At 48.3% G+C, this 11,031-nt stretch overlaps 1 protein-coding gene across 1 annotated transcript; it reads left to right on the forward strand.

Annotated features, from left to right (window-relative positions):
- The first annotated feature begins 148 nt into the window (after nt 1-148).
- Nucleotides 149-10,826, forward strand: ARPC4 (actin related protein 2/3 complex subunit 4). Its single transcript, XM_067755393.1, has 6 exons — nt 149-301; nt 2,774-2,892; nt 4,161-4,272; nt 6,495-6,590; nt 7,584-7,754; nt 9,922-10,826. The coding sequence occupies exons 1-6, from the start codon at nt 299-301 to the stop codon at nt 9,925-9,927; spliced, it is 507 nt and encodes a 168-aa protein (XP_067611494.1). The 5' UTR covers nt 149-298; the 3' UTR covers nt 9,928-10,826.
- Nucleotides 10,827-11,031: the final 205 nt, after the last annotated feature.

Genomic DNA, 11,031 nt, shown 5'->3' on the forward strand with positions numbered 1-11,031 from the left:
GGGAAGAAGGCGGCAAAGACGACAAGACGGCCAGAGTCGCAAGCAAGAGCTCCATGGGTAACGGGAGAAACTTGAGTAGTGACTTTACACTTCAGGAGCCTAAAACTACCAAGACAGTCCTAGGGGGAAAACTTCCGAGGGGCCAAATGTTCTTAGCCTCCTCCTCCCCCGCTCGGAGCGTTGATGGTACAGTCCAGACGTCCGGGCGGAGACTGCGGCTGCGCTTCTCGCGAAAGAGAAGGCGGCGCGGGACTGGCCACTTCCGCACTTCCGCTTTCCGGCCCAGCCAGCGCCCGCGATGGTGAGAGACGGGCCCCGGGCCCGGGACCCCCGCTGTTCTGTCTCAGGGATCTGGGTCTGGGGGAGATGCGGCTTTGCAGCGGAGAGGCCCTGGGCCGAAGGATGCAGGGGGTGTGGGGGCACCCTGAGGCTGGGAGAAAGAGGGCGGGGCGGGGCCGAGGTGAGGAAGGGGCGAGCGGGGGACGCCCTTGTAAGAAGCAGGCCTTGCGGCTGCATAGTCTGGTCCTTGAAGCAGGTGGGGGATACTGAGGCATGGAGGAAGCCGGAAGTGGGCTCTCCTAGGTTCGTGGTAGCGCCTCGAAGGCACGTAGTAAGCCGCAGCCCGTAGTAGGGCCACCTCCCCACCCAGAGTAGACCTTCACTAAATACACTCCCCTGTTCTCTCTTACCCGCTTGACCCCACAGTTCTCTCAGGGAAACTTCCACACTTGCTTATCCCACTCTTCATGTTGCCCCAGCCTTGCTTCTTTCTCACTGAAGGATCTCTTTTATGCTTCCTCTACGTAGACCTCTTCCTGGTCAGAACTCAACCGTATCAGCCTTACTGTAGAATATAAGCTCTCATACTGCTGACCCCTCCCTTGCAGGAAATTCTCTTGATAACTGTGGGTGTTCCTGGCAACTGAGACTTGGCTCACTACCTTCCCCTCTTTGCACTCTCTCTGGTGATACCTATTTAATGTACAGGTTTTCGTGACCATGTGATTTATGGTGACTCCTAAATCTACCTTCCTAGGTTCACCTGGGAAGGTTCTCGTTCAAGGTTCACCTGGATATCTTGAAGACACCTTGAAATTAGACCTCTGGATCAAAACTCATCTTCTCTCCCTAAACTTGCTCACCCTCTTGTGTTACTTATTCCGCCTTTGTGTCCTCTTATGTCAGCTAGAAAGCTGGGATATTCTTTTTTTTGTTTTAATTTAGGCCATGCCTCTTGATTTTTTAAACATCAAACTTGTTGAGATATTACATGAGAATGTGTCTGTTCTATTTTTGAAAGGGCAGGCACCACAGGGCTGGCCACCTAAAATGCACCTTTTTCAGATTTGCTGTCTGAATTTTGACAGAGATAATCTTGCTTGTCCTGCATTGCTCCAGGCCAAGCCCTCATTACCCTCCTTAAATAATCTTCTCTGCCTGCTCTCTCACTTCCCTCTCCTCCAGTCCATTCTCCACAGAGTTGCCATGCAACTGTAGTCATGTAACTTCCTCCTCAGAAAGCCCCAGCAGTTCCTTGCCACCTTAAAAGAAGAGCTACACTCAGTAGCCTGGCATTTGAGATTCCCCATGAATCTCTAGGCTACTACTGCAGCCTCATCCATAGAATCTAAAATGCTTCCTGGCAACACTGTACTCATTACTACTTCTGGAACTCTTACTGCCCTTTTTTGTTATTCTGATCTTGCTTAAGTTATTTTTTCATTCATTCACTTATTCTACAGAAACTGAGTAAGACAGAGTATATGTAAGGTGCTGACTGACCTAGGTGCAGGGTATGTAAATTTGAATAAAATAGACATGGTCTGTTGACCATGGAGCTTACAGTTTAGTGAAGGAGAAAATTACTTTATGAACGATATATAAAGGGTGTGTCACTGTAAATTATAGTAAGTGCAATGAAGAGCGAAGTCAGGAAAGGCCTCTCTGAGGAAGGAGGAGGGCTTCCCTGAATAAACCAAGATCTAAAGGATGACTTAGGCAAAGAAGGGGGAGAAAAGCCTGCAGATAGATGGTTTGGCATGTGTGAAGGCCTGAGGTGAGAAAAAACTTGGCTAATACAAGGAACTGAAGACAGGCCAGTGTAGCTAGACACCGTTGCCTCTATTGGGAATGTCATTCTACTTTTTATCATTGTAAAGTCCTCCTAATCTTATTTCCATCTTCAAATCAAAACCATTTTTTTTGGAAATAAAAATTGTAAATTTCTTTTACATTTTACCCATTATATCATAGTTACTTTCTCTGTTTTCCTGACCTAGTCGAGCTGTTTTAAGGGTAGAGAAGGTCTTAATCATCTTTGAATTCCCAGGCTGGCACACTGTAGATCTATACATTTGTTGGCTCAAAAGGTAGATTGAAAACAGTCATTCACCTGTATGCTTCTAGACCAGAGTTTCTCAACTTCAGCAGTATTTGGGGCTGAATAATTCTTTGTTGTGCATTGTAGGATATTTAGCAGTATGCCTGACTTCTGTCTACTCAACACCAGTAACCCCTACCCCACCCCACGTTGTAAAAATGAAAAATGTCTTGACATTGCCAAATGTCCCCTGGCAGGCAAAATGGTCCCCTGTTGAGAACCACTGTTCTAAACCTAGAATGAAAGGCACCTTGAAGGCCTAGTCTATTGTGTTTACCGTAGTATCTGAGAGTCAGGGACCCTGAGTACTGCCTGGCTCCTGTGTAGCTGGACTAGGGGACCAGTGGGTTTGGTGAGACAGATTCTGATCCTCTGTTGGCCTTTTTCCTACAGACTGCCACTCTCCGTCCCTACCTGAGTGCCGTGCGGGCCACACTGCAGGCTGCCCTCTGCCTGGAGAATTTCTCCTCCCAGGTGGTAGAACGACACAACAAGCCCGAAGTGGAAGTCAGGTAGGGAAGGAAAAGGGGTGGGGTTGATGGGTGCAGCACCCAGAGATGACTGTGTGCCATGAGTAACTTCCATCCTGGAGTTGTCAGTACAACTACAGTTCACATTTTTTGTCTTGCTGCCAGATGAACAATGGTTCCCAATTTGAAGTTCAGAAAATAGGGTCAGTGGGTTGGCAGGACAAAACTCAGGGGAGAAGCTGCTCTGGAGCCAAGATTGCTTGACGCAAGGTGTGACTTCTCAGCGTAGGGCCATTTGGGAATTACCTCCCATGGAGTTAGTGAGCCCTCTGGCAGTTTAAGGAGTAGACTAAGAATTTAGTTACCTGAGATGCCATCTCTATTCTTTTCTAATTTAAAGATCAAGGATTCCGCCCCCACCACCACCCCCCCCCAAAAAAAAAAATGGACTCATCCGTCGTCTACTCCAAATATTCCGTACTTGGGATTATTTTCTCTTATGTAATTTATGTTTTGTAAATAATTATTCTTTTTCCCCTTTAAAATTTAATCTGGGACATATACAACTGAGATAAGCAGTGTTACCACACTAAGTTGATATGATTTGAATTTAAGAAAACTGACAAGATGTTAGGATGTGCCCTTTTATGCTACTTAACATATATGGTTTCCAATAGGTATTTTTAAAGGATAATAGCTCCCAGATAGCACCACCATAGTTAACTACCAACTATCATCACAGGGATCCAGGGACATCAAAATGGGAACTGAGCTGAGAGGGATCTTAATGTTGAACAAGTGAATCCTTCTGGATTGATCATTAAAGGAGGCCAGACTGTTCGATTTTAGCTTGTCCTTCTCTCTAAGGCAGGTTCTCTCCTCATTCCCTAAACAGTTTATGGGTTTGCCTATAGTTATGAAAATAAGAGCTGTCATTTGTAAAGCTCCTACAGTGTGCCAGGCACACTGTTAGACACTTGACCCTTTTTGATCTCTCTCAGTCCTCAGCAGTGAAATAGGAATCAGAGTCATTTTACAAATGAGGAAGTTGAGATTCCAACAGGGTAACTTGCCCAAGGAAAGTAACAGAGGAGGCTGGATTTCAAAACGTTTTCGCCCTGACTCCAGAGCCTGTGCTCTTTCTGCTGGAGAACACGCTTGCTGCCCCCATCTTGGAGCACCCCTGCTTGTGAGTCTCCTATTCCTTGGACTCTGTGGTCCCAGATAGTGATTCTAGGATCTGCTGTGGGGTCTCCTTGACCATTCTGTTCTTTTATAGTACAGAGGCCTCTGTGATTTTGTGTTTTCAGGAGTAGCAAAGAGCTCCTGCTACAGCCTGTGACCATCAGCAGGAATGAGAAGGAAAAGGTTCTGATTGAAGGCTCCATCAACTCTGTCCGGGTCAGCATTGCTGTGAAACAGGTGAGCTCACCACAGATCCCCTGCCTCACCGGGAGGCCAGGGGCCCCCATGTGAGAGATCAGCATGCCAGATTCAGGGTGCAAAGAAACCCAGGTTCTATTACCAGGCAATGATTTGCCAAACTCATCAGCTCGGTAGATAAAGAGAGATCAGCCCCATCTTCTAGGCCTTGCTCTGCATTAGAAGGCAGGAAATGTAGCAGCCAAGGCTACAGGCCAGTTTGGTGTCAGGTCACAAAACTTTTCCTAAGGAATGAAGGATAAGTCCAGTTCAGAAAAATAAGCAGTAACAGTATCAATTTGATAGCCATAAACTCCGAAAGGGAGATTTAGGGTAAAAATATGAAGTGTAATTTCTTTTTTTTTTTAATAAATTTAGTTTATTTATTTTTCACTGCTGGGTCTTCGTTGCCATGCACAGGCTTTCTCTAGTTGCGGCGAGCAGGGGCTACTCTTCCTTGCAGTGTGCGGGCTTCTCATTGTGGTTCCTCTTTTTGCGGAGCACAGGCTCTAGGCACACAGGCTTCAGTAGTTGTGGCGTGTGGGCCCAGTAGTTGTGGCGCATGAACGTAGTAGCTCTGCGGCATGATCTTCCCGGACTAGGGCTCGAACCCATGTCCCCTGCGTTTGCAGGCGGATTCTTAACCACTGCGCCACCAGGGGAGTCTCAGGAAGTGTAATTTCTTATCTTTCCTCTGTGTTTCACAAATGTCTGACACTCCCACTACCACCATAATTTCTGCCATATTTATCGACTACTTGGACACTTCTTTACTTAATAGATTTCTTTCAATTAACTTATTGACTTATTATTTATTTATTTATTTCTTCTTGGCTATGTTGGGTCTTTGCTGCTGCACGTGGGCCTTGTTTAGTTGCCACAAGTGGGGGCTACTCTTCATTGCAGTATGTGGGCTCTAGGCACGTGGGCTTCAGTAGTTGTGGCGCGTGGGCTTCAGTAGTTGTGGCACGTGGGCTTAGTAGTTGTGGCTCATGGGCTCTAGAGTGCAGGCTCAGTAGTTGTGGCACACGGGCTTAGTTCCTCCGTGGCATGTGGGATCTTCCCGGACCAGGGCTCGAACCCGTGTCCCCTGCATTGACAGGCAGATTATTAACCAGTGCGCCACCAGGGAAGCCCAACTTATTTTCTCCTACTTAAATTTGTTTGAAAAAGAAACTTTGTGCCACAAATGGAAAAACACTACCACTTGCCAAATTGAGGACAAGTCTAAAAAACAAGCACGTTGAAAACAACAAGGTTATTAAGTTCAGACTAGACACTTCTGCCTATAGAAAGCTCTAAGCCAAGGGCCTGCTCTGTTTGTTGAAAGGGGAGATTAACAAGTGTTGGGGGCTGTTAAGGGTGTGTCTGCCCTGTGCAGCAAAATTCTTCCTTCAGAAATGTTGAGAGTTCATCAGGGAGAAACTTTGGGGTTTGTTTGATGTTCATTGCTACTAACGTGGAGACCACCTAAGGTTATCTCTGATATTCTTCACAGTATGTATCACAGACTGGAAAATGTAGCACTAGTGAAATAAGAAAGGAAAGGGTAGTTTTGAATATAGTTGTGGACTCTGGAAGGAACAGATGAAAGGTTTATCTGTTCCTCTTGTTGCGGAGCACAGGCTCTAGGCACACAGGCTTCAGTAGTTGTGGCGTGTGGGCCCAGTAGTTGTGGCGCATGGACGTAGTAGCTCTGCGGCATGATCTTCCCGGACTAGGGCTCGAACCCATGTCCCCTGCGTTTGCAGGCGGATTCTTAACCACTGCACCACCAGGGGAGTCTCAGGAAGTCTGCAGAAGGAACAGATAAAAGGTTTGAGTTTGCCAGGACTTCCCTTCCAGTGGTTAAGACTCTGCACTTCTACTGCAGGGGGCACAGGTTCTATCCCTGGTCGGGGAACTCTGCATGCCATGCGGCGTGGCCAAAAAATTAAAATTAAAAAAAGATGTGGGCTTGCCAGAATTACTTTTCTGGAATGGGTGAAGGCAAGATCATGATAACGTCCCATTAAGTTGGAGGGCCCTAATGTAGTAGACCCTCTTTTCAGTTGGCAACCAGTTACCCCACGATTCAGAGTTCAGGTGGTGGTGTTCCAATACCCAACCCCACTACCTCCAGCGAACCTGGGAGAAATTGCAGTCAGAAGACCAGGCTCCAGATTTCTGTTGGCCTAGAGTGTCAGCTTTAGGGAAACACGTTTCTCCTTTGCTCTCGCCAGGCTGATGAGATCGAGAAGATTTTATGTCACAAGTTCATGCGCTTCATGATGATGAGAGCAGAGAACTTCTTTATCCTCCGAAGGAAACCAGTGGAGGTGAGACTGTGTGATCCATATGTTTGTAATACCCAGAATTCCACTACTGCATCAACTGTTACTGGCCTGGGATTGTTTCTAGAACTGGGATTGCTGCTCCCCCAGCTGTAGGGCACCCACGGCCTTCGTGGGTGAGAATTGGCCTTCGTTTCGGCTGTTGTGGGAATAAGGGGAATCAGCTTCGGAGGCTGGGTCTGCCTCAACCATGGAAAAGGCAAAAAAGATGAGATGCACTGTGCACCTTCCCAGAGCCTATAGTCTAGCGGCAGAAAGGGCATGATGAATCAGAAATCTAAACTCTGCCACCAACTGAATCAGAGTCTCAAGGCCACAGTTGACATTGGGTCACTTGTTGTCTGACTTTGTACTTGAGTCCTCTCTACAGACTCCCTGCCAGATCAACTCTCTGCCAGTGACTAAGCAACTACCACACAGAGCAGCAAACACCATCGTCAAACACATTAGACATGTTGGCCAAGCTCGTCCTCATCCTGAGCTAAAATTTCTGGTCCTAGATCTAACCTCCAGGGCCACCCAGAATAAATAAAATTGCTCTTCTACACACAGCCCATCTGATAGTTAAAGACCTCAGTCCCATCCTTCTCCCACAGCATCTTCGCTTCTCTCTGGACTAGATGTTCCTTTTGTTTGAAGAGATTCTTCTTTGACAAGATTTCCAGTCCCTTCACTCTCCGTTGACTCATTCTGAATGCAACTGTCTGTGCCACAGATAGTCTGCCAGAGATGTCTGATAGACACAAAATTCTCAACTGGGTTTAGTTGATCCAACTGTTGGTTCCTTGGATCCAACATACACACCCCACCAGAGCAGGTGGGCTGCTGCCTGAAGGGCATGTAGCTTGGGATAGGGTCACAAGCAACTGGAAGCATGTGGCTAAGTGGACGTAGAGGGCACGGCCAGCTCAGCGCCCCCAGGATGCTGATTCTCTCCTGTTTCTTCTCTCCCTGCTCCCCACTGTCTTCCTTCCCTAGGGGTATGACATCAGTTTTCTGATCACCAACTTCCACACAGAGCAGATGTATAAACACAAGTTGGTGGACTTTGTGATCCACTTCATGGAAGAAATCGACAAGGAGATCAGTGAGATGAAGCTGTCGGTCAATGCCCGTGCGCGCATTGTGGCCGAGGAGTTCCTCAAGAATGTAAGTGTAGGGGCCTTCCTGGTTTGTTTCCAGAAGTAGAAAGACCTATGGGTCGTGCTGAGAATTTAGCATCTGGTGGGAAAGTGGTGCCAACGGTGGGTGAATATTTCCTGAGGCCTCTAGGAGCTCTGGTGGGCTGCAGGTCAGCCTGATTCCTTGGGGCGGGAGGGCCCGTGCTTCATGTTGGAGAGCTGCAGGGCATTTTCCATCTCCGGGGGCCTGGGTGATGCCTCTCCTAGTCGCTCATTTCTACATCTCAAAGTGTACACAGTCCTTCCCTGTATCTAGTTCAATCCCCGAGTGAGGCAAGTTAAATCCACATGTGAATTTTCTAGGAGTATAGGGCAGTTAATCAGAGTATAATTCCAGTTTTCAAACAGACTGGAATAGTTTCCTTTGGCATCTGCTTCTCAGGCTTAAAGTCATGATTTCTTCAGCCTGTTTTCCATCGTTTTCACGGCTTAAGTCCTACAGATCCCTCTTTAGTTGTTTGTGGCTTCGTGACGGAAAGGACTACAGCCCTTTGAGGAGGACGAATTGTTTACACTGATGAAGTGATGACACAGTTGTTCTTTTTTAGTCATTCACGACGTGCCTTCTTTTTTTTTCTTTTTCCAAACAGTCCTTGGTTTGTTGTTATGTTCCCCTCAGAGTCAACTATGATCCCTGGATGGTAGAATTAGTGTTTACTCCTACCAGTGCGTACAGATCCAGCCCCGGAGGAGCTCAGATTCCTGAAAATGGTTGTTACACCCGCTTCCCCTGGGCTTTAATTATACTGAGGACAGCCAGTGTACAAAGTAGCTGTACTGTGCAGCCAGGGGAACACGCTTGTTCAGGTCACACAGGCCGTGGAGTCAGGCCACCTATGTGTGAGTCCGGCTCCACTGCTTCCTCGGGCATGTTACAGAACCTCTCGACTAAGCCTCAGTTTCCTCGGCTGTGAAGTGAGACTGTTAATTAATACGTACCATTCAGTGTGGTTGAGCATTAATGAAGAAATGTGTATAAAGCATATCACCTGGTGCCTAGTAAGCTTTCCCTGTATTGTAGCACAAGGTTATATGGCCAGGGCACTGCGAGGCCTCTGAACTCAACTGAAGAAAAATAGTTCTTGTCCCAATTTAGTATTTGGGTCATTCATTCGACAGTCATTTAGTTGTTACAGTAAGTACATTTCTGTGGTAATACAGCTAAAAATGTACGTTCAAGTATCTCATTTAATACCTAAAACAATCTTTGAATCAGGTGGCGTCCCCATTTCATAGATGAGTTATCTGGGCTCTGGAAGTTAAGTCATATGTCCAAGGTGCCTCAGCCAGTAAGTGAAGGAACCAGGAATTGGAGTTTTCAGACTCAAGATCTAAGATAGTATAATGGCATCAGGTGCATGTAAGGGTCGGGCCGGTAATGTACATGAGTGAGGCGGGCCGTGTGGGGATCTGGTGAGCACATGCCTCACCTGAAGAGGATCACCACCGCACAGCTCTGGCCCTCCGTGGCTTCATCAAAAGAATCTCAAAATCTGGATCTTTGTGCAGTGTACTATATTTTCAAGGTTGGCTAATTCATATTCATATCGACTGATTCATATTCTTTTAAACCGTGGGCCAAACACTGCTCATCTTTGGGCTGAGTTCAGCTCGTGGGCCATTGGTCCACAACCTCTGGTCTATAAAATGTCCAGGGCTGTTCTAGGCACCATGGGAGATATTTGAGGTTAGAAAGCATTTCAAGGGCCTGTCTTACTTGGAGGACCACCCAGAGCTTGACACAGAGTACCAGATCCTGGCTCCCTCTCTGAATCCCCAAGCATTTGCATGTGAGCCCCCATTTCTAAAGAAGGCAACCTCAGTTCAGTAAGCAAGGCACAGTGACAGGGCTTTCTGGCAGCCCTTGTGGCACGACCAAGGGGAGCTGTGGAAAAACCCACGTCACCCTTAATTTTTCTGCCTTGTCCAGTGCTAGTTTTTAGGGCCAGTGCCCCAAAGGTCACACTGCTGAATGCTGGCTAAATTAGAGTGTGCCCACAGGGTGTCCTGAGACCGAACCCTGCCCTGCAGAGATCTGAGTACAGCTGCAGCTCTCAAATCAGCCCACCTCCCCAGAGCAGGCCTGCGAGGATACAGTAATAACATCATTCACCGCCTCTTGGTTCTCTTGACAGTTCTAAAGCATCTGGCTGGATCTCGTGGCCTTCCCCCTCAGACTCCCCCGTGTCTCTGCGAAGGCGTCCTGGAGTTACTCCCCAGAGCAGCGGTGGCGACGGCGGCAGCAGCAGCGGAGGGGAGCTGGGTGTCGGGGTGGGCATTAGATGTGGGAGGGGGGGGTGTGCTTGCTAGCTGGGCAGCAAAGCAGCAGTGGACCTGCCCCAAGGCCACATGTGCCTGGTCAGGCTGGCTTCTGATGTTCAGTCCCCTGGGCCGGGACAGATTTTTTTTTAACGTCTTGAAACTTAAAACTCTGTGCTTGTAGGAGACTGTAACCTTTTTGTCTTTTTTTTTTTTTTTTTTAAACAAACAACCTCCACCTCCAGTGGCTGTGACTGGTCCCAGTGATTGTACCTTATTGGTCGCTGTGGGTCTGGGCGGGCCTGGAGCCAGAAGGCGACTACTGTTCCTCCCTGGAGCCACCACAGGTGGGGAGGGAGGGAGGTTTCAGACTCCAGTTCCTCTCCCTCGTTCTCTTATTTCCTTGAGCCAATAGAAGCGGTGGAGACCCTCTGCCAGCTTCCTGAGCTCTGCCTGAAGATGGCCACCCAGCACTGGTTGGGGACAAGGGCTGAACTGGTGGCCACCAGCCACACCTAGGAGCTGGGGCCTGAAAGCTAGGCAACCTCTGGCCGCAGGGGCCTCTTCGTGCCCTCCCAGCTGAGAGGGGCCGCTGTTTCGCCTTGTCTGTCAGTGCAGTGCCTGTGCTAGAGGTGGAGAGGTGAGTCCTCCAGAGCTTCCCGGCTGGGGCCTCCTGCCTGCTCTGGCTCCTCTGCTCCCACGCTCGCTGTACCTTTTCTTATTCTGGTGGATCCTCCCTCCCCTAATTAAAGTCTCTTTTTGCCCCTCTGGGGGTGCATGAGGTCTGTGCTCTCTGTGTATACCTGAAAAGCTGGGAGGTGAGGCTTTTTCTTCCCTAAGACCATCTGGCTGGCACTTGGGGCTGGGGGTCCCCACCAGAGACAGTTTCGTGATTGGCCCCTGGCGTTAGTCCTGCCGAGGGCCCTAACCCAAGAGACCTCTATTGCAGTCCAGGCTCCACCCATTTCTGAAACTGCTCTCTCTGC

This window comes from Pseudorca crassidens, chromosome 10, assembly GCF_039906515.1.
Source record: "Pseudorca crassidens isolate mPseCra1 chromosome 10, mPseCra1.hap1, whole genome shotgun sequence".
In the NCBI taxonomy this organism is placed as follows: Eukaryota; Metazoa; Chordata; class Mammalia; order Artiodactyla; family Delphinidae; genus Pseudorca; species Pseudorca crassidens.

Excerpts from the sequence above, each read along its gene's own strand:
- ARPC4 (XM_067755393.1), top strand. Across the intron at positions 2,893-4,160 it reads AAGCCCGAAGTGGAAGTCAG|GAGTAGCAAAGAGCTCCTGC; the intron begins GTAGGGAAGGAA and ends TTGTGTTTTCAG. Across the intron at positions 6,591-7,583 it reads TCCGAAGGAAACCAGTGGAG|GGGTATGACATCAGTTTTCT; the intron begins GTGAGACTGTGT and ends TTCCTTCCCTAG.